The sequence below is a fragment of the Scaptodrosophila lebanonensis genome, unplaced genomic scaffold, assembly GCF_003285725.1.
Source record: "Scaptodrosophila lebanonensis strain 11010-0011.00,11010-0021.00 unplaced genomic scaffold, SlebRS2 tig00000001-arrow-pilon, whole genome shotgun sequence".
NCBI classification, from domain to species: domain Eukaryota; kingdom Metazoa; phylum Arthropoda; class Insecta; order Diptera; family Drosophilidae; genus Scaptodrosophila; species Scaptodrosophila lebanonensis.
Genome location: NW_022060529.1, coordinates 2,365,454 through 2,388,129, shown reverse-complemented (window position 1 = coordinate 2,388,129; position 22,676 = coordinate 2,365,454). Strand labels below are relative to the sequence as shown.

Genomic DNA, 22,676 nt, shown 5'->3' with positions numbered 1-22,676 from the left:
GGAAAAACAGAGTCACAGCAAGGAAGACGGGACGTCGCGCACGCAATAAATAGTCATAAAAAAAGACGTATCAATAAAAATATCTTTCAAGTGTTTGTGGTTTTATGTGCAATCAATGTAAACATCGTTTCACTACACTCTGACAGAGCAATTGTAGTTTCACGAGTCGCCAATTACAAATCTTCAAATTTTGCGATAACAGTTTTAAGTGTTCTCGCTATTGGTAAAGGCAAAAAAAAACATAAAATGCAGCGCTATTACGCAGAAAGAGAAACGACAGGACCCGAGTTCGGTAAGTCTACGGCATATGGGTTGAGAAAAAAGTACACAGCAACCCCTAGTCCTCACACACAGCTGCAGTCTTCCCTTAATAGTGTAGAAGGCGGTCGCCGAGTATGCGGGGACGCTAAGGGTTGCTGTTGCTGCTGGGAAGAAAGCGATGTATGTAGAAAGCAAGCAAGCAAGCAGCATTGAACGTTAACGATTTTTCCCAATCCTTTAGACGATCGTTTGATACAATTAGTACGTGCTAATCCTGCCATTTACGATGTAAGTCATCCGCACTCCGAAATCCTGTAAGAGTGGATATATGGGATCGCATAGCTACCGAATTGGGCGCTTCATGTAAGTCTATATCCATTAAATTAATTCCTTCGTTAAAAAGTTATAATTTCCACTCTGTCCTCTTATCAGCGCGTTTTCTGCAAACGAAATGGAAAAACATACGCTACAACTATCTGCAAGAGATCAAAGCTTTAGAGACGGGACAAGTCAATCCGAATGTGCGGAAGCGACGCTTCACCGAAGATCTATCCTTTCTGCAGAACACAGCCCAAACGTACAATGTGAAAAAGGCACAGGCTTACATTATTAACCAGAACAGTACAGCTGGAAATGGCAGTAGCGACAATGATAATGATAGCAACAGCTTTCTATATCCTGATCCCGAACACTTACGCGTCGATGCCTCTGACAACTACGACATCATAGAGCTAGATAACAGTGAGGATGGCTCACAACGTGGTGGTGGTGGAGGCGATAGCGACAATGAAATTGTGCCCGAACTGCTTGTCATGGAGACCAAACCTGAGTCCCTAAGTGCAACTGTCAATGGCAACAGCAGCAGCAACAGTAACCACAACAATACACATGCCAGCTCACCAGCCTCGTCTCCACTACTCACGCCAATGGTTGTCATGGGCAATGGCGATGAACTGCCGCATTTGCAGCAGGATAGTAAGCTTATCCAACAACATACCAGCAACAATACGTCACTATCGAATGGCGAAGTTACTATAGAGCCGATCTATAAGCCAGCGCCCACACGCCGATTTACCGGAAGCGACATAATGGCCAATGCAGCCAAGCGCAAAGCAATGGCTGCTCCATTGCCCACACTAGCACCTATTAACGATCCTATTGAACTATATTGCCTCTCACTGGTGGATACGTTACGAAGCATGCCGCGGACGGAGCGGGAACGCGTCAAATTTGAATTCGCTAATATACTTAAGGATGCCAAGTATAAGGATGAGGTTTAGTTGGACTCGTAGCTGCCGCATGCACGCACCCGTACAAGTTTGGAATCTTTTTAAATTCGCTCCCTATTAACTTAGAATTTTTACTGAGACGCTGTTAGTTTAAGTTTACTATTAATCAGTCATGTGACGAATTCCGATTGCACTTTTGAACGAACTTTTTATTGATTTCTTTTTGAAACTCATTGGGATAAACTCCAAATTATTTATGGAATTTGTAACATGCCTGAATGTTTATATATAAATAATATATAGTCCATATCTATTCAGTTGTATCAACACTTACATATAATAAAATACAATGCATAGTAGTACATATATGTATTGTTATCATTTTTAAAGCTTTTGTTAACACGCAAAAAATCTCATCAGTTGAAACCCGATGTTTGTGAATCCTCATTTGCGCATGCCCAGTTCTTTCCTACATCTTTTAGCGATAACTTTAAATTTTATGCAAGTGCCAAAGGATATCCTTTCAGAATTAAATCAGAAATTTCATAAAATAAACATAGCGAATTGAAGAATATTTATTATACCATCAGTTGCAAGACTAAAACATCTCAAAACACCATTCCGATCTACAAGTACATATACCCAGTAAAAAATTGTGGAGTATTTTGCGGCCCAAGGCCTGTCAGTTTTTAATAATATTAATTTTTTATCATAGTACTACATTGTTACATCTGTGGGTAACATTTCAGTGATGTTCTGTATATAAAGAATTTAGCTTGTAATTTAATTTTGTTACAATTTTTTTCGAGGTGATCGACAACTTTGTTTTTTAATAACTGGGTTTTCAAGTCTTTGTCTGAATTACGCTAAGAAACGCCTAAATCTACAATCTAAAATCTTTCACACCTTCAAGTTGTCCACAGTCGTTGGCAAGTCTTATTGATATATATATATATATATATATATATATATATATATATATATATATATATATATATATATATATATATATATATATATATATAAAATTTTGCCATTTTCAGAATATGTAAGTTTTATATATATTTGATACATATATAGTATTGCATAAGGCATATTGAATTTAACCGTATTAGCTATGTATTTTTTCTAAAGAACGATAGTTCTTTGTTTTTGTTGATCCTTATACTCGCAAAACACGCGTCAAATCATGATTCACTTAGAAAGTTCAAACAAACATATAAATCAAAACAAAACATTAGTATTAAATTTATGAAATAATTATAGCATTAAACAAAATCGCTTTCCATAAGATTAAAAAAACAATTATTTATAATTATATATTTTGTTCGCCGCCAAGTTAGAACGAAGATGATTTTTTTTACATTTCATGGCGCGGCGTATTCAGCACTGAACTTTGCGTCTGCAGCTGACGAGATGAAGAATCGTTTACGCTCTGATTTTTATTGCTCTCATCTGACGTGTCCAGTATGTCAGACAAGTCATACATGCTTGGCTGATATGTCATTAGCTCTGAGCCGCTGCCTGTGTTTCAAATATTTTAATTTTAATTTACACAGATTATAAACTACTAAGTGCACAACTTACTTTTCTTATCGTTGTTACTCATGTTGTCACTGGGAAACGTTAGACCATAATTATCCAATAGTTCCGCGTCATTAAAGAGCTGTAAAGAGTAAAAAAAATTTCTTAATTGCAATTAGAAATTTCCACTAAAAAGGATTGCCCTAGGCTACAAAATGTTTAAAGTATTGAGCTTAAGACCCATGCGCTGACCTTTAATAACAGCTCGTCTTCGGTCAGCTGTATTACGGGCATCTTGCTAGAAGCTGAACGATCAGCGGCGTTTTGTACTGCCTGCACACCAGCACATAATAAAGATTTATAAAGAATTGAGAAAGATATAGTAAACCGAGACGGACAGACAGACGGACCAACCCATGCCTAGGCACAGATTCATTATCTTCGCATACTTACACCCATAAGCATGTTCTGATCAATTGAGACTCCTTCGCCTCGCAACATATCCTTTAGCGTGTCGAGCTCATCCTGTATATTCTCTATGTGTCCGCTTACTTCATCTCTGCAATAGAAAGGATAAACCGAATTTATGTTATTGATGGCTTCCATTTCGCAACCGAGTTTTTTCTGCTCAGTTACTGACACGGAACTCAACCGTAGAGGGGCGGCGATTCCGTTGTCACCGCCTGTGTATTTGGCCACTGTCATGTCCTGCTGTTCAGTAGAAGTACCATTGCCCTTTGCAGCTGCGGCCGCTTTGGAAGTAGAGGGCAAATTGGCATCGTTCAGTAGTGGGGAACCATCATCAGCAGATGACACTGATGTTGGAGTTATGTCAAAGCCTAGTGGCGTATTTGAAAATCTGCCGCTGTTCACTGTGGAGCGTCCAAATTGTTGCTGCTCGTTCAACTTATAAGCTGCATCGACACTGCCATCGGATAACAAAGGGACATCCTGTAAAAACTATGTGTTAATTGCTTTTAAAAAAATTGGGATCACGTCACACATACCTCAAAGATATCCGTAGGCATATCGTTGCTTATAAAGTTAACATCATATAAATTAGCATTGTTGGGTTCGATCAGGGAAGGCATGTTCACCATCTCATTGACATTCTGCGATTGTTGCTTTGTTTCATTATTGTATTTGCTGTCAGACGCAAAGAGATTGCTAACGTCCGACTCCAGTTTCACCTGCGTGAGCTGCGGATCACTGGCCTTTGATTGAGCACGAGTGCGTATGGACTTGGTTGTTGCGTCAGCTTGATCTGCAGCACGACGACGCTGCTTATTTTTCTCCTTGAGCTGCTGACGCTTACGCTCTTCTTGTTCACGCACCATGGGGGTAGTCAACTCGTTTAGTTCTTCACTACCATAGGGGCTATTGGGTAACTCAGTTGCATGCGAGTCCGGCGCCTCAGTTACTGTATAGAGCACCTGCTGGCTTGGCGACCTATTTGAATTTGAGGCCAACGGGGATTTGGCTCCAGTTAACATATTTCCAACCGTTGCAACCGCTCCGGAATTTCCACCACTGGCCATATTCAACAAATCCTCACCGCTTTGGTTTGAGTAATCATAATTAATCGAACCGATGCTGACATTTGAGCGCGGACGCTCCATGGCCAATGGAGAGACACTCTCGTTGTCATATTGCGAGGGACTGTGCGGATTCATTACTTCATCCAGTAGCTCTTCGCTAAGCTCGTGAATTACTGGACCGCCACCTCCCTCGCTCTCCGTTTCGCTGATCGTACGAGATCGAGCATTATCCGGAGTATCATTGATCATTAGTTGCATGTGACGCTTAACACCAGACATATTTCTTGACGGTTGTACAATCGAGATTAGAAACTGTATTAGCTTATTGACAATTTGCTGCTGCTTGGCATGCTTTTGACGCAAGGAGGCGATTTCACGCCATAACGCCTCGTTTTCCTGTTTCATCACAGAAAACCGCGAATCCAAATTGTCTTGCCGCCCCCGCATAACCTTGACATCACTCAGCACTTTGGAAACCGTCTCCTGTTTCATAACTGCGTTCTTATCTTCAACATTCTTAGTATTCGATATTTTGCGTTTTATTTGATCCAATAAATAGGGATAATTACGCTTGAAGTAGGGATGCGAGAACTCAATCTCGTCCCGATCGAAACGCAAGCCACCATTATCAATAGAAGTAATCTTGTGGAAACCATCTGATATGGAAAGGGGGAAGTTCAATTAAAAATGGCGGGTTTCTCGCAGAACATTCTTGCGTGATACTTACACATATTCAACTGCCGAATGAAGCTGGCCATGTTGTTGTGTTTATAATTGAGCGGCAACAATTCGCGAGCAAATTGTGCCTGATTTTGTATAATGAAACTGCGACCATCCTAAAAAGAAAGAAATAGTAAACATTTGGTATTTTGTTGTAGATAAAAAGTCATTATGATTATTATAAAAACCACAAATGTACTTGATAAAGCAACAATAATAAGCCACGAAAATACTTGTAAACCGCAGAAGCACAAAAACCCAACTAAAGTATTTACCAAATGCATATCTAAATATGCATATAAATTTATAACTTTAAAAAACACAAAGTAGTTAACTATAAAAATTAAAAATTAATTCCTACAAATGCAGGGACACACAGCCAGACGTAAAATTTCTTGTCATGGTGATGTGTAGTAAAGAAAAAAAAGGGGCAACATGATGCTAAATGTGATAAGTTTATTGTTGGTGATGTTCTGAAATTGTTTGCAGCTACGTATAGTGCCACGCACGTACGCAAAAGACAACAACTACATACGTGCAGCGCATCACAGCAGCAGCAACAACTTTAGCAAGCGTAGTTGATGACGTAGAGAAAGTCAACTCATAGGCGTTACAATAAAAGTAAAACACCTGTCCAACGAACGTCATTGTTATATTTGTTGCCATAACAGTAAATAAACAATATGGCTGCCGCTTACCTTGCTCCAACAAATCAAATTGTTCGTATCTGGATCATCAACCAAGCGCCAGAGTTTAGCCAAAAAGGCTGGAACTCCGCTGCTGCTTCCACTGCTCGATTCCCCAAGTGTAGGCATATTGCGACGTCTTGGTTCTTCCCGTCGATCCTCGTCTTCTTCGTCAGAAGCTTCGTGCTTCAATTGCACGGCTTTTACAGTTAGACGCGGCACTTTGCTGGACATATAAGTCACTACTGGCTACGGACGAATATGAATTGAAAGGAAAAGTTTAATCAATGAATTTAAATGGCACCCACCAAAACACATTCACGATGGGCACAGTCCAAGGCACCTATGTATATATGTGTAAGTGTTGCGTCTGTGTGTGTAGTGGGTAGATTTTATACGTGTGTTTGTGTGGGCGCAATGAACATAATATATGTATGTAAATGTGTATAGAAAATGTGTAGCTAGAGCAATGAAAGTTGCACTTTTCTCGCACTATTTTTTAATGAAGCTAGCCAAATTAACTTGAATGCGTCACGTTAACACACACATACACTGGCAGTTATTGCTGCCTAAAAAAATGTAGCTACCTACCACAACACCTGAACTCTCAAGTTATATTTGTGGCGCAGTTAACGTTGTAGGTTTATTAAAATTTGTTGTTCACTTGATATTCACTTTTTACGTAGTTGTATATTCACTTTGAGGTTGTAAATCTCCCTTTTATTATTTTAAAATTTTTTAATGCACGGCGCAGTTGTTAAGATCACAAAATTCACTTCTTTGCTTTCCACTGACTTTTCATGGTACTCTGTTCGTGTCTGAATCGAAAAAAACCTATCGGTAACAACGCTGCGCGTATTTATACACAAATGACTCGTTGCTTGAACGACTGCGAGTAATTACTCGTATTTTCTGGCGCGAAACACTGTTTTTTTGAATTGAGGTCAATGATTTTTAGAGAATTTAGTCCATCGTTGTTTACAAACAATCTAAGAAAATATAATTAATTACCATGATATGTAACTATCGTAAATTAAGTTTTCTATACCAATTTATTTGTGTGTCTTCCAGGTGCCGACTGTCTTCCATCGCTGTTGAACACTGATCGCGAAATGCACCGCTTTGGTTATTTGCCAACACATATGTTGAAAAATGGCCGACTTAACTTAATTGCCGAATCAACTTTGTCTGTTTTTCGTGTGTTTTTGCTTGATATAATGCTGAACAATGCACAAAACTACTTAAAAATTGCAAATGGACGTATTTTAATACTATACTAATTGAGTACATGTGTTGAAACACACTAAAGGTATGTTAAAACTGTTCTGAAAATTGGCCTTTTTCACTGCCAATTCAACGTCGTCGTGCACGACTGCGTGAAAAAAGTGGAATACAAAAGGGCCCGCGACTTCAGACAGTCGGGCCTCTATACATGTGCCGTGCTGCGCATGTATTGAGTGCACCAACAACAAATCTATTGAAAAAAGGCGCCAGATTGTTGCTGCTCTATTAGGTATCTTAATTACACAAGCAAAATTAAGTATATAATTAAAGCAGCCAGCAGACAAAAAATGCCGGCTTACATTGGGCGAAGAATGAATAATATTATTCAATCATTTTACTTGTTTTATTATTACAGAAAAGACTGCGCACAAAATCTGTACACAACATAGAGGAATATATTAACATATACATACTTAGCTAAAAGGCTGCCTTTCAAATAATGAACAACCATTTTCACTTGCAACATGAACACACGACACAAAATGTCGCGCCCCAATTCCTTCAACAATCCGGAGGTGCGACAACATTCAGCTACATGTCCCAGCCAACATCGGCGCCGGCGCCCACACTGCAAATACCAACGCAATTGAATTCACAGCAACCACAATGGATGACCTATCAGATCTTGCCATCCAGCCAGGCAATGACAATATCCAATGGCGGCGGACCGAAGCGTTATTATGCGACATCAACGCCGACAGCATCCACACATCCCAATACCATACAAATAACTAACAACTATACCCAAACACAGCTACCGGCAGCAAAACAACAGCCGCTTCAAACAACGTCCACTCCATTTAAGGCCAACAACATACGCATCATTTCCACAGGGGCCAATAATATCTATAATATAAATAAGACAGCAGAGCAGCTCTTTACGCCAACAACGACCGTAACCCCAACAGCGGATCTCTATGGGCCAGCGAACAGCAGTACGCTTCAATCTTTCTTCTTGCCCAATGCTGAGGCCACAACTGCAGACAACTTAAGCAGACTGATGGCCAACAGCAACCACAACAACAACAATAATAACACTGCCAAAGTATTGCCAACTCAACCACCGCCACTGGTGCCCGTTAGCAGCTCACATAATGTGCCACCCAATGGTGGGGCCGCCCCCACTGTGCTGCTCGATCGCATTAATATTTGCATTAACAACCACTATGCAGAGTCGGCAACGCCGTCCAATCTCTGTAATACGCTCTCCACATCAACGCTGCAGCCACAACAACAACCGTCACCCATCATACCCGCTATACAGCATAAAGCTCTGATGCCACTCATTGACAGCAGCACAGCCGATAGTAGCTGCAGTAGTAGTAGTAGCTCCATGAGTCTAGGGCGGAGCAGCGTCTCCTCAAATGCTGCAGTAATTGTTATTGATGAGCCAGACTCAACTACAGCAACACCACAAACTCCGCCTACCACACCGGAGGCAATGAGCTCACCGCTCAAAACACCCAGCATTGCAGGCACACCGTCGCCACCGCCCTTGTCGACATCAACAATTTTGCCCAAATCCAGCCCACAGGTTAAGCAGAGCTTCACCTGTGTAGCACAGAGCAGCATTGAGAGGTTGGCGGAAGAAATGGTACCTGCACCATTAACTCCACCAACACCCCCGCCAACGCAGCTGCCAGAGGAGACTGATACCCTGCCCAAAACAACCATAAGTTACCGGCTGCAAGAGGATGTGTTCATAAAATGTAACGATGGTCGCTTATATCTGGGCACCATTATCGATCAGGCCGAGCAGCGGTATCTGGTTCGTTTTGATGACAAGTCGGAGCAGTGGTGTGAGCCGGAGAAGCTGCGCAAGCTGGGCGGCAACAGCGCCCAGGAGAGCAGTTCCGCTCCAAATGGTCCCATGTGTGTAGCCTGTAAACGGGCCCAACACAACGATGTGGTCGAGATATGCGAGCGTTGTGGTCGTGGCTATCATCGTGGCTGTACGACTGAGACTACTACTGGCAGTGGCATCTGGTGCTGCAAGCGATGCGCGAAGCCTATGAAGATGCAACAGCCTCTATCAGGCAATGAAGGCAAACTAAAAGGAATTTGTCGCCAGCTTCCATATCATGTAAGTAACATTTATGATTTAGAGCAAATCTAAGAACTTCAAGAACTTTTATAAATACAAAGATACTCTAATATAACAATTCTATTCATTGTCAAATGAAATTGATAAACTTAATGCTGATCACGATGCACGTGGCTAGTCTTGGTGGTTGTAAAGATCTTAAGATAATAATACGTCTTAGGCAGTTTAATATCATAATATGATAGTCTTTGGGCCCATGTGTCATCACTCACTGTTTGTCATTGACTTCGATTAATTACAGGCTGATAAACTTAGCTGGGATGAGAAACATCGAGTGAATGAGGAGCAAATCTATTGCTATTGCGGTAAGGCTGGCAGGTTCGATCACAATATGTTGCAGTGTTGCAAGTGCCGCAACTGGTTCCACACCCAATGCATGCAGAATTTTAACCGTAAGCTGCTGCGCGGCGACACGTAAGCAAATCAAACACAAACTGTTAACTTCCAGGCTGACAAGTGTTCACATATTTTATTCGCAGTTTCTTTGTTTTCTGCTGCACGGTGTGTAATGATGGCATAGAGTTTATACGCCGATTGCAAATTGATTGGGTGGACGTACTTCACATAACACTCTACAATCTTCGGAAGCAACAACATCAGAAATACTATCATCTGCTCAAGGATATTTGGCCGTTTATACTAAAGCAGCGCCATCAGTTGCCCATCTGTGCCGAATGGCGCGCATTGCCGGAGACTCAGCTGATGGAACGCATCAAGCAGACGCTTAAGGATTACTCTGAGCGTTTTGTGTGCGGGCGCGAGTTTAAGCGAGCGCCGTCATGCTATGCCCTGCGTCACAATGGCCCACCACTCACACCTAAAGTGCTCCTGCAGCCGAACGAGGTGCTTTCCGATGAGTTGCTGGTGGACAAGTTCAAGTTATTGCTGTTGCCGTCAACAGACTGCGTTGCCCGGACCACAAAAGATGTCTATGAATTCCAAACGGACGACGAACAGAAGGAGGATCATGGCTTAGTGGCCACGACTGCAGCAGACACCAGTGAGGATGAAATACCCATTAAAGAGATTATGGAGAAGGCGAAGAAGCAAGCAAAGCAACAGCAACTGCAACCTACACTCCAATTGTTGGTCGATGATGACAACGCCAACGATGGTCAGAACAACAACAATGATAAAAAGTTACCGGTGGCACCGCCGCAACCACCTATCCGGGTACTGCAGCAGCAGACCAGTCGCAAACGTAAAGCATTCCGTTTGTCAAAGTCCTACAAGGATGTTGCTGCCAAACGCTACGACAACAGCAGCAGCGCCCGAAACTGTGATCTTTCATCCGATGAGAATTCAAGCAGCAGTCGTGGAACCTCTTCATTAGACCACATCATACCACCACCGGTCAATTTCCTAGGTCGCAATAATCCCTTTCTGATGACCACACCCAAGAAAAATGCCAACATAACTGCAACGCAACTGCGTCAAGGTAACTCGCCAAACGGTATAACTGCGGGCCTAATCAATAGCATTTTCAATTTGAATGGCGCATTATCGGCGACGGGAGCGGGGCTAGGAGCCGCAACCACTGTAGCAGGCTGCAGCATATTTCCCAAGTTGGGGAGCGCAGAGCTGAGCAGACAACAGCCGCGCATGGTTCGCACCATAAAGCGAAGACTGAGTGCCAAAGATATTACAATTGGACCTAATCAAGAAGTGCGTCGTCGACGCACGAGACGCCTAACCACGGCCGTGGAGGTGAGTTAGGATTGCAATCGTATTACACCGCTAGAAAGTTTAACTAACATTTTGTTATATTTTTTCGGACAGATCATCAATACGACAACCATTAACCCTATACCAAGCCACTACTTTCCCGTATATGCCAAAGATTTGCAACAGCCGGTTGTGACTCCACCAATTAACAATGTGGCCAAACTGCTTCCACCGATTGAGAACAAACCATCTCATGGTCGTCTATTGCGCCAACGACCGAGAAAATCAAACAGCTCGGAGGGAAATAGCCGACGCAGCTCAACTTCGTCGACAGCCACAAATGGAAGCAGCAGTGCTGGTGGCACGTCTATCAATGCCAGCAACGGTAACTCAGTCATGCAGGACCTAAAGCAGTCGGTTAACAAATATTTTGGCGGTGCCATCAATCGCATAGATGCCGGTGAGTCCTTTGCCATAAGGGCTAAAAGGCGTGTGAGCAATGGACAGGTGCAGTATCTGGTAGAATGGGGTGGCGATACAGCGACAACCACTGGTCTTGGATGTGGCAATGGCAACAATAGCGGCAATTAATTATGGACATTCATTCCATATTTGCTTACACTTATGACATTTTTGTTTACGCGTTCATTTTTGTGTTTGGTTAAAGATCGCGGAGCTTGCCGACATATGTTCTTTGTTAGACTTTTTTTTATTTAAAAAAATTGCTAAATGACACCACACACATTAACACTGCCAACATATAGAGAAATATTATAAATTCTTTGAGAAGCAAGAAAAAAATCGCAACTGATTACAGGTTTTAATTGTGCAATGGCAGTTTAATTTATTAAGAAAAAAGTAAATTTTAATATAAAGACCAATTGTAGTTGGAAAATTGTCACTTGAAAAGTATTAAAAATTTCGATACAAAATGTCCCCCCATTAAAATCAAATTATATTCATGCTTAATGAACTGCTGAAAATTACAAATTATTATGTTATATAAAGGGTAAACTGAGTTCGTATTCGTCGCTAGATTAAGTTCAGTTCTATTACTATACTCGGTATATGTATTTTCGAAAAATATATGTATGTACTTTTCTGAAGAAAAAATTTATGTTATGCATACAAAAATTGCTTGAGGTATACTACACACGAACACAAATTAGAAAGTAATTAATATTTAAACATTGATTAGGCATAATTGAAAAAATTAAATACGCCATAGTTTTAGGCGGTACAAAAAATCAAAAACGAGTTGATCACACATGCGAAATCTCATCCATTACAAAATACACACAAGCAAATGCTAATATTTAAACTAAATGAATAAAAAATATATTAATAATCTTCAAATAAAATTGGTCTTAAGTCTATAAATTTGAAAAACATAACTTATTTCCAATATATATTCTTGTATATAGTACATTTAGAAAAACAACTTATTTCCATAACTAAACAAGACAGAAACTTTCGGCGCTGAGTTATATGCACCCCCTCCTGTAGTTTGTGGGCGTCGGTACTGGATTGAAATTGTTTCGGCAATAACTTTTATAATTTATCGACTTGGGTGAAATTTAAAACAATAGTAGATTTAAGTTTAGCTTATGTACCTTTGGAAATATGAACATGGCTTTATCGATTCGACTCTTCATGTTGATTAAAAATATATACGTATGTATACTTTATTGGGTCGGAGATGGCTCCTCCGGCTTGTTACTCTGCACATACTTAATGTACCCCTCTTACCACACGGGTATAAAATTAAAAACTGTTTCTAGAGACTGGAAATAAAAATATAGATAATATATTCTAATATTTTTTATACTCGTTTAGAGTTATTAAAATAGAATCTTTAGACTTTAAAGATTTAGACATATAACTGCAATATCTGAATTGTTATAATAACAAACATAAACGCTATATAAAAACGCTGAAAATTCCTAGTAGGCTAAGCAGCACTAGCGGTTATGACATTTCAGTTTGACTTTAATTAATATTGCAGGTATCATTTGGCACACAAACGCCACACGTTTCGGTACCGGTGTATCCGCCTCAAAAAAAAAAAAAAAACAAACTATACAGAAACCCAAAAAACCACCCAGTAAAAAATTAAAAAAAAATACGGCAAATAGTTGAAACTTTTCCAGCATATTTCTTTGAGTTTTTTATTTCGTAAAAAAAAGAAAAATAAACGATAGATCAAACGTGAGTGAAAATAACTTACAAATTTTTAGGAAGTTTGAGCGCGCCATTTTTAAATCACGTTTTTTTTTTATAACAAAAAAAGGGAACCCAGAAATTTGCATCTTATTGGGTAAATATATCCTATCCCAAAAATAAACAATTCCATTGCATTGAGTGAACAATTATTTTCGCGCATTTGTCATTCGCTATAGTTGCATCGATAATTTATATCGATAACACACGAAATTAAAGTGCAGAGCTGTCAACTCTTACCGACCATATTGGCGAGCTAGCCAGGTTGGGCGAATATTTTTGACACAAGTACTCGTTCTCGTTCACTTGCACGCCGAGTCGAGTAGAGTCCGTTTTCGTGAGCGGTCGTGGATTCGCTTATGCACACGGCTTATCACATATTTTTTGTGAAGAAAAAATCATAAAAAAACCAAAAAAAAATTAAAAATATAAAATTAATAAAAAAAAATTGTAAAAAGTAGCAAAAAATTCGAGCAAGTGTTGAAAACGTAAGTACGAGAAAACGTGCAAGTAGAGAACAAAGGAAAGGCGTACGTTTTTCTTGTGAAATGTGGCTCGACTATGACGTCGATGCAAGATGGCGACGAAGCTATCGCTGCTGAAATAAAACGAACATGCTAAAGAGAATTGAACAAAGGCGATACAAAGTGTAATTTGCATTAAAATGGCATATGCTCTGCTAAAGAATTGTGATGAAATTAAAGTTAATTGCGAGCTTCGCCAATCTGTGTACATTTGGTTAGTCTGTGTGTGTTCCGCACATGTGGAAATTTTCCAACGTGTTTTTTAGTGGTGGTGGTTCGCCTATGCTAGTATTCGCGAAATAAGTAAACCTAGAGGAATCAGCAACAACAAAGCACATGCATGCGGCAGTGTTGCCATGTCGACCAACCGTCCGTCGGTCACATGCGTCAGTATGTTTGCACATAAGGGCACACAGATAAACAGAAGACTGAATTGAACACACAAAATTACTAACTGTACAAAAATAAGAAATCAAGATACTCGTAACTGCGGGCTTACCCCCTACTTTCAAATTCATTGAAAGGCTATCGAATACACATACCAATCTACACGTTTTAACTCGCTCGCATAAAAGCAAATAATTTGTAATATTTATCCATATATACGTAGGAGGACCTAATTATCAAATATGGCTTCTCTATACGTGGGTGATCTACACCAGGATATTAACGAAGCGGGACTTTTTGAAAAGTTTTCAACTGCTGGCCCAGTTCTCTCCATTCGTGTCTGCCGTGACGTGGTAACCCGCCGCTCATTGGGCTATGCCTATGTCAACTTTCAGCAGCCAGCCGACGGTGAGTACTGCCATGTGAACTATGTAAATAGTTATACATACATACATACATGTACATAGATGCTTAAAGAGAAAATTGTTAACTTAATTATTGCGGAAAATCAACTTATTTGAAGATCTTTATAATAATCATTGCAATTGTAAGCTAAAAACACGTGTGCAATTTCGATTCACTCACACAGATATTCATACTAAGAAAAAGGCCAGAGCAGCACCATTGTGTTCGTGTGCCTCTCTCGGTCTCTCTTGACATGTGTGAAATTTCCAGTTATTGCAAAAACTAAAAAAAAAATAAAATGAATAAAAACAAGAGAGAATATTTACCTAAGTAAGCTCGATTTTCAAATACACTATATCAGAAAAAGAAAAAAAAGCTTGCGAGTCTGTTTTGCTCACTGTTATAAGCAGCACTGCTCACTGCACATCAGAAGCAGAAAGAAAATCAAAAAGTACCCAAACAGCATTTTTTTTTTTTTTGTAATTAAATTTTAAACTAGAGATAGCGAATATAATTTATAGCTAAATCGATTTTTTCTTGCTGATAAAAATTATATATATTTTGTTGCATCGGAAATACTTTACATAGCATACTCTACTCTACTTCGAGTACAGGGTATAAAAACAGCTGCTTTTACTGCTGCCCACAATTGTACACATATGTATGTACATTTGCTAGTATAGACTAGAAGTTTCTGTCTTTTGCTACGTCGTCACATAAATTACAATTGAAATGGTTTAATGTTTCATTGTCGCGCTTATCGCTCTCGTAGCCGCGCCACGCCCCGCAGTGTTTTGCAGATTTTGTTGTTTCCATGCACACACACACCCACATACACGCCAGAAACATATTTATTAGTGTGAATGTGTGTGACTTGTAAATAAGTCTTTATTGTTTATGTCCTCTCTCTCTCTCTCGTTATAGCGTAATTTTTTTAGGTTAAGTTTAATTTGAAAAAGTCTGCACGTTTCGCCAAATTTTAATACGTTTATTTATGTATTTATTTGCTAGTCTTCCATAAAAAAAACCTTCATTTTTTCTTTATATTGTTTGCTTTCACTTTTTCACCATGCCGGTCATTGATGCGTCCACTCTCTGCTCATTCATTGAATTAACACTTGTAAATTCTTGGCATACCGTAGCCGCCAAATTAATCAATCGGAATGTGTTGATAGTTATAGTAGTCCCCTCTATTTCCAAAGCCTGTTTCGTCCAACGACAAAAACAAACTTTCACCGCACCTACAGATCCAAAATGCTAGCTACTATTTGCCTCTTTACTTTTATGAAAGATTACGAAAAAGGTCGTTTACATGTTGTTGTGTTTTTTATTGAATTAAGCGTACAATACCATCATCCTCTTTGTTGTTATTGTTGCTGTATGGCTTGTGAAAGTGAAGCACGCGCATACCACAAAGTGCAATGAACCTTGATGTATTACTACTACTTGGGCATTGATTAGCAACCCATTCAGGAAATGCATAACCATGTAAATAAGAACCAAACTATGAACTAAAACGCATATGAATATGTGTTTTTTTGGCAATGTTTGTTATTATTATTGATATATTTTTATTTCTACCACCAGTCTTAAGCCGCAACTTCCTACCCATTGGTTGATCAAAAAATAATTCCATTTTGAATCAACTAAGATTCAAAGTTGCTATATAAATGTACGTAACTTACCATGTAAATTGGCTCCGAATTGCTATTTACAGAAGTAGAAGCGTTACAGAAACCCAAGAATGAACAACGATATGAACTTTTTTCGTAAATACCCTATCAATTGAAAGCAATCCTATTAAGTTAATACTGGCTGCTGTTAATTCTCTGAGTCGCAACTTCAACCCATTGGTTGGTCAAAAATGAATCTATTTTGAATCAACTAAGATTCAAAGTTGCTATAGAAATGTACGTAACTTACCATGTAAATTGGCTCCGAATTGCTGTTTACAGAAGTAGAAGCGTTACAGAAACCCAAGAATGAACAACGATATGAACTTTTTTCGTAAATACCCTATCAATTGAAAGCAATCCTATTAAGTTAATACTGGCTGCAGTTAATTCTGAGTCGCAACTTCAACCCATTGGTTGGTCAAAAAAGAAATCCATTTTGAATCAACTAAGATTTAAAGTTGCTACAGAAATGTACGTAACTTACCATGTAAATTGGCTCCGAATTGCTATTTACAGAAGTAGAAGCGTTACAGAAACCCAAGAATGAACAACGATATGAACTTTTTTCTTAAATACCCTATCAATTGAAAGCAATCCTATTAAGTTAATACTGGCTGCTGTTAATTCTCTGAGTCGCAACTTCAACCCATTGGTTGGTCAAAAATGAATCTATTTTGAATCAACTAAGATTCAAAGTTGCTATAGAAATGTACGTAACTTACCATGTAAATTGGCTCCAAATTGCTTTTTACAGAAGTAGAAGCGTTACAGAAACCCAAGAATGAACAACGATATGAACTTTTTTCGTAAATACCCTATCAATTGAAAACAATTCTATTAAGTTAATACTGGCTGCTGTTAATTCTGAGTCGCAACTTCAACCCATTGGTTGGTCAAAAAATAAATCCATTTTGAATCAACTAAGATTCAAAGTTGCTATAGAAATGTACGTAACTTACCATGTAAATTGGCACCGAATTGCTATTTACAGAAGTAGAAGCGTTACAGAATGCCAAGTATGAACAACGATATGAACTTTTTTCGTAAATACCCTATCAATTGAAAACAATCCTATTAAGTTAATACTGGCTGCCTTTAATTCTCTGAGTCGCAACTTCAACCCATTGGTTGGTCAAAAATGAATCTATTTTGAATCAACTAAGATTCAAAGTTGCTACAGAAATGTACGTAACTTACCATGTAAATTGGCTCCGAATTGCTATTTACAGAAGTAGAAGCGTTACAGAAACCCAAGAATGAACAACGATATGAACTTTTTTCGTAAATACCCTATCAATTGAAAGCAATCCCTATTAAGGTTATACTGTATACTGTTAATTCTGAGTCGCAACTTCAACCCATTGGTTGGTCAAAAATGAATCTATTTTGAATCAACTAAGATTCAAAGTTGCTATAGAAATGTACGTAACTTACCATGTAAATTGGCTCCGAATTGCTATTTACAGAAGTAGAAGCGTTACAGAAACCCAAGAATGAACAACGATATGAACTTTTTTCGTAAATACCCTATCAATTGAAAACAATCCTATTAAGTTAATACTGGCTGCTATTAATTCTCTGAGTCGCAACTTCAACCCATTGGTTGGTCAAAAATGAATCTATTTTGAATCAACTAAGATTCAAAGTTGCTACAGAAATGTACGTAACTTACCATGTAAATTGGCCCCGAATTGCTATTTACAGAAGTAGAAGCGTTACAGAAACCCAAGAATGAACAACGATATGAACTTTTTTCGTAAATACCCTATGAATTGAAAACAATCCTATTAAGTTAATACTGGCTGCTGTTAATTCTCTGAGTCGCAACTTCAACCCATTGGTTGGTCAAAAATGAATCTGTTTTGAATCAACTAAGATTCAAAGTTGCTATAGAAATGTACGTAACTTACCATGTAAATTGGCTCCGAATTGCTATTTACAGAAGTAGAAGCGTTACAGAAACCCAAGAATGAACAACGATATGAACTTTTTTCGTAAATACCCTATCAATTAAAAGCAATCCCTATTAAGGTTATACTGTATACTGTTAATTCTGAGTCGCAACTTCAACCCATTGGTTGGTCAAAAATGAATCTATTTTGAATCAACTAAGATTTAAAGTTGCTACAGAAATGTACGTAACTTACCATGTAAATTGGCTCCGAATTGCTGTTTACAGAAGTAGAAGCGTTATAAAAACCCCCGCCAGAAGTAGATCGGACACAAAAACATTTAAAGAAACAGTTAATACTTTATCCCCTTTTTATTATGGGCGCTGAATTAAAACCCCTTTCGCAATGGCCCTATTAAATGTTATTAGATTTTAGAAATTTACTTGTGTAACTTATAGTGAAATTATTGTCAAACAAAACATACAGAAATAAAAGTACAAATTGTAATATTCGAATAACCAAATTTCCGCCATGCCTGGCCAGCAAATTGTACCGTTAGGTTAGTTGAACTATAATTTGTTTTTGGCAGTGTAAGAACTACGAACTCGTAGACAAGTGCATACCAATGCAATTATATCATAGTTATTCTTATTCCCGTTTCCTAATCTCGTTGCAGCTGAGCGCGCCCTTGACACTATGAACTTCGACTTGATTCGCAATAAGCCCATACGCATTATGTGGTCCCAACGCGATCCCTCTCTTCGGCGCTCTGGTGTTGGCAATGTGTTCATTAAGAATCTGGATAAGGCTATCGACAACAAGGCCATTTACGACACCTTTTCTGCCTTTGGCAACATCTTGAGCTGCAAAGTGGCCACTGATGATAAGGGAAATTCCAAGGGATACGGCTTTGTGCACTTTGAGACCGAGGAGGCTGCCAACATGTCCATTGAAAAGGTAAACAGCATGTTGTTGAACGGCAAGAAGGTCTATGTGGGCAAATTTATACCACGCAAGGAGCGCGAGAAGGAGCTTGGTGAGAAGGCCAAGCTTTTCACCAATGTCTATGTGAAGAACTTTACCGAAGACTTTGATGACGAAAAGCTCAAGGAATTTTTTGAGCCATATGGAAAGATTACTAGCTATAAAGTAAGTGACACAATGGCAAATCTTTTTATAAGATAAGGTTCTAATTGATTGTCTGGATTCGTTCTAGGTTATGTCCAAAGACGATGGCAAGAGTAAGGGCTTTGGCTTCGTTGCCTTTGAGACCACTGAGGCTGCAGAGGCTGCTGTTCAGGCGCTTAATGGCAAAGATATGGGCGATGGAAAATCATTATATGTGGCGCGTGCCCAAAAGAAGGCGGAACGTCAGCAGGAGCTGAAGCGCAAGTTCGAGGAACTGAAGAAGAAACGTCATGACTCCGTGTATGGTGTTAATTTGTACGTAAAGAACCTTGATGATTCCATCGATGATGACCGTCTGCGCAAGGAGTTCTCGCTATACGGCACCATCACGTCGGCCAAGGTAATGACCGATGAGGAGGGACGCTCTAAAGGTTTTGGCTTCGTCTGTTTCATTTCGCCTAATGAAGCCACCTGCGCCGTTACCGAGCTAAACGGACGCGTTGTAGGCAGTAAGCCATTGTATGTGGCATTAGCACAACGTAAGGAGGAGCGTAAAGCACATCTGGCCTCGCAGTATATGCGTCACATGACTGGCATGCGCATGCAACAGTTGGGACAAATATTCCAGCCCAATGCCGCTGGCAGTTTCTTTGTTCCCACCATGGCCCCGGGTCAGCGCTTCTTTGGACCACAGATGGCTACTCAGATGCGCAATACTCCACGCTGGGCTCCACAGGTCCGTCCCGCCGGTGCAGTGCAGAGCGTGCAGGCCGGCGCTGCTGCCGCCGCTGCTGGTGGCTTCCAGGGTGCAACTGGTGCGGTGCCGGCTCAGTTCCGCCCAGCTGCAGCCGGTGCACGTGGTGCCCAGCCCCAGCAAGTGCAAGGCACGCATGCCGCCGCTGCTGCTGCCGCAGCCAACAATATGCGCAACACTGGCGCTCGTGCCATCACCGGCCAACAAACTGTTGCTGCACCAAATATGCAAATCGCTGGCGCTCAGATTGCGGCTGGTGCTCAGCAACGTGCTCCAAACTACAAATACACCGCCAACATGCGTAATCCGCCACAGGCGTTGCAGCCGACCGCTCAGCCCATGCCTCAGCAACTGCAGGGCAAGAGTAAGTTTATGGTATTTCCATTCCCAGGTGATCCCATACTAATTAAAGGTTGTTTCACAGATCCGGAGAAGCTTATTGCGTCACTGTTGGCCAATGCTAATCCTCAGGAGCAGAAACAGATTCTTGGCGAGCGTCTCTATCCAATGATTGAGCGCATGCATGCTACTCTGGCTGGCAAGATCACTGGCATGTTGTTAGAAATCGAAAATTCTGAGCTATTGCATATGATTGAGGATAAGGAGGCTCTCAAGGCCAAGGTGGAGGAGGCCGTGGCCGTACTCCAGGTGCATCGCGTTACCGAACCCGCTAACTAAGCTCGCAACAAGCGGATGATGAAATTTAATCAAGACACTCGACACCCAAAAAAGTTGGTTACAATTCTCTCAAGCTCAGTAGTCCGATAACAATTAATAATTTAACCTTTTTTCTTCTAGTTTTTTCCTATTTGCTTTCAATTTACACACAACAACTATTCACATACTGATGCTCAAGAAAAGAAAAAACGCAGCGTTCAAGAATGATGCGCACTGAACAACAACAACAAACAGGATTATAGAAACACTTAAACAATTTACTGAGTATTGTACATCATCATTTAACAACAACAATTTCAATCATTTATTTTCGAACGCATTTACGCATTACACAGAAAAAGAATTGTCAACACATACACCCACCAGCATAGTGAATGCTGGTTTTTTATATATTTTTACATATTTTGATGTCATCGAACTTGATAGATGAACACCTTTTGTCATTGCTTGAATTGAAATATGTTTATATTGTATGCGTATATATAAAAAAAAAATCATAAATGAATGGTCAATGATTATAATTAAAAATAGATGAAAGCGTTCATGAATTGCAAATATAGCCAGCAAGCTTCTTGTTTCTAAAAACCTTTAAAACACTTCACTAATTTTTAACAACAAACTTAATACCACGAACGCTAAATGATTTTTTCTTTTTAAAGCCACATCATTTGTTTCGAGAATTCGAAAAACAACAAAACAAATACACACTTTTAAAAAAAGGAAAAAGAAAATCATAAAAAAAATTGCAAAATGTTAAAACAAAAAACGAAACAAAAATACAACCAAGCAGAGAAACCGCTAAATTGATTAAAACCGTTTTTGCTACTTTGTTAACAACAAGAACAGGAAAAATGAAAAACACATGTTGAAAAAATACAATTTAAAAAAAAAAATAAATGAAAAAGTAAAAAACTAAAAAAAAATTGCAAAAGGAAAAAGTAAAAAAAAGTATATATATATATTAAAAACATATATGAAAAATACATACACGAAAAGCGCTAAAGCGTGAAAACTTATGAGGGGGAAAATTGAAGAAAAAGCAAGCTAACTAAACGCAGAAGCAAGCAAACAATTTTATGTTTATAATGTATATTGAAACCGTTTCTAAATATTACATTGCAAGAACAGAAAACATGTAAGAGAGAACGCCAGGAATTTTTTAAATTGCGTTCGGCCTATCGTTATTAAAAAAGGAATCATAAATATTGCAAATAAATAATGTTTTTACACAATATATATATATGTACATATATATATTTAAAGCGAAAGAAAAATCCGCGCACGGCACATTTAAATCGTGCCGTGGAAACGTTCATATTTTTTTATTAAACAAGAAGGAAAATCACGCAAAAAAATCTTTAAATAATTGCAAAAATGCGAATGAGTAAGGAAAAGAAACCACAAAACATTATCGAAACAAAATAAAAAACCGAATTGGAAGGAATTGGGGGAACTTGCCGAGCAAACTTTAACTTTTGTCAAATATTAATAACAAACACAACATATAGCAGACATATACTGATATAACAAATAATTTGTATGATTCAAATAGAATTGTTAAAATTGATTGCATGAGTGTTGAAAAATTACAAGAAAAGCACCTCGTTGTGTGAGCGTTCTTAAAAATATTTGAGTAAGTTGTAATAATCGCGGCGCAGTCAAGAACAATAAAGCAAAACATTTGTAACCCAAAATATTTAAATGAAATAAAATTCCACTTCGGCGAAAACAAACAGATGGTGTTTTATTTGAGTCTAGCTGATATCGGATGAGGTCCATGTTTTGAAACCTTTTTTTTTTTAATTGCAACATCCCGGTTTTTGTCCGAACAATTAAGAACGGCACATGTATATTGATACATACATATATAACTTACATATACAAGTATATGTCATATGTAATTAATATGTGTGTTTATGTATTTGTACCAGCGCTTTCCCCATAGACAAAATCTCCTAAATTATATAAATAAATTGTCGTCACAAATATTAACAAATCAAT

At 39.0% G+C, this 22,676-nt stretch overlaps 4 protein-coding genes across 10 annotated transcripts; 3 read left to right on the top strand and 1 right to left on the bottom strand.

Moving 5' to 3' along the window:
* Positions 1-17: 17 nt before the first annotated feature.
* On the top strand, positions 18-1,850 carry LOC115633692. Its single transcript, XM_030531148.1, is given in 4 exon segments — positions 18-292; positions 503-562; positions 565-624; positions 694-1,850. Coding segments are annotated over 4 exon segments (1,014 nt in total). The 5' UTR covers positions 18-246; the 3' UTR covers positions 1,542-1,850.
* A 680-nt stretch (positions 1,851-2,530) lies between these two features.
* On the bottom strand, positions 2,531-6,765 carry LOC115634412 (heat shock factor protein). Of its 6 annotated transcripts, none has more exons than XM_030532324.1 (9): positions 6,550-6,764; positions 5,971-6,207; positions 5,280-5,388; positions 4,022-5,208; positions 3,655-3,965; positions 3,468-3,573; positions 3,267-3,347; positions 3,078-3,156; positions 2,531-3,014 (listed from the first exon to the last, which is right to left on the bottom strand). In XM_030532324.1, exons 2-9 carry the CDS (start codon positions 6,190-6,192, stop codon positions 2,851-2,853), a joined length of 2,259 nt encoding a protein of 752 aa, XP_030388184.1. In that variant the 5' UTR covers positions 6,193-6,207; positions 6,550-6,764; the 3' UTR covers positions 2,531-2,850. The 6 variants fall into 6 exon arrangements, with proteins under 6 accessions (XP_030388184.1, XP_030388265.1, XP_030388007.1 ...); XM_030532405.1 differs by having other exon boundaries at positions 3,667-3,965; XM_030532147.1 differs by having other exon boundaries at positions 3,468-3,965; positions 6,550-6,765.
* A 342-nt stretch (positions 6,766-7,107) lies between these two features.
* On the top strand, positions 7,108-11,962 carry LOC115633658 (polycomb protein Pcl). The gene is made up of 5 exons (XM_030531104.1): positions 7,108-7,267; positions 7,598-9,325; positions 9,588-9,760; positions 9,826-11,053; positions 11,126-11,962. The coding sequence occupies exons 2-5, from the start codon at positions 7,682-7,684 to the stop codon at positions 11,600-11,602; spliced, it is 3,522 nt and encodes a 1,173-aa protein (XP_030386964.1). The 5' UTR covers positions 7,108-7,267; positions 7,598-7,681; the 3' UTR covers positions 11,603-11,962.
* Positions 11,963-13,557: 1,595 nt separating this feature from the next.
* On the top strand, positions 13,558-22,408 carry LOC115620547 (polyadenylate-binding protein). Of its 2 annotated transcripts, XM_030513833.1 has the most exons (6): positions 13,558-13,719; positions 14,366-14,550; positions 18,792-19,264; positions 19,332-20,361; positions 20,422-20,728; positions 20,796-22,408. In XM_030513833.1, the coding sequence occupies exons 2-5, from the start codon at positions 14,385-14,387 to the stop codon at positions 20,673-20,675; spliced, it is 1,923 nt and encodes a 640-aa protein (XP_030369693.1). In that variant the 5' UTR covers positions 13,558-13,719; positions 14,366-14,384; the 3' UTR covers positions 20,676-20,728; positions 20,796-22,408. The 2 variants fall into 2 exon arrangements, with proteins under 2 accessions (XP_030369693.1, XP_030369701.1); XM_030513841.1 differs by lacking the exons at positions 13,558-13,719; positions 14,366-14,550 and adding an exon at positions 18,632-18,674.
* The last annotated feature ends 268 nt before the right edge of the window (positions 22,409-22,676 follow it).

Coding starts and splice junctions, on each gene's coding strand:
- LOC115634412 (XM_030532147.1), bottom strand. CDS start 6,192: ATGTCCAGCAAAGTGCCGCGTCTAACTGTAAAAGCCGTGCAATTGAAG. Junction 5,209..5,279: donor CATTCGGCAGTTGAATATGT/GTAAGTATCACG, acceptor TTTCCATATCAG/ATGGTTTCCACAAGATTACT. Junction 3,157..3,266: donor AAGACGAGCTGTTATTAAAG/GTCAGCGCATGG, acceptor TACTCTTTACAG/CTCTTTAATGACGCGGAACT.
- LOC115633658 (XM_030531104.1), top strand. CDS start 7,682: ATGAACAACCATTTTCACTTGCAACATGAACACACGACACAAAATGTC. Junction 9,326..9,587: donor GTCGCCAGCTTCCATATCAT/GTAAGTAACATT, acceptor GATTAATTACAG/GCTGATAAACTTAGCTGGGA. Junction 9,761..9,825: donor AAGCTGCTGCGCGGCGACAC/GTAAGCAAATCA, acceptor TTTTATTCGCAG/TTTCTTTGTTTTCTGCTGCA.
- LOC115620547 (XM_030513833.1), top strand. CDS start 14,385: ATGGCTTCTCTATACGTGGGTGATCTACACCAGGATATTAACGAAGCG. Junction 19,265..19,331: donor GAAAGATTACTAGCTATAAA/GTAAGTGACACA, acceptor GATTCGTTCTAG/GTTATGTCCAAAGACGATGG. Junction 20,362..20,421: donor TCAGCAACTGCAGGGCAAGA/GTAAGTTTATGG, acceptor GTTGTTTCACAG/ATCCGGAGAAGCTTATTGCG.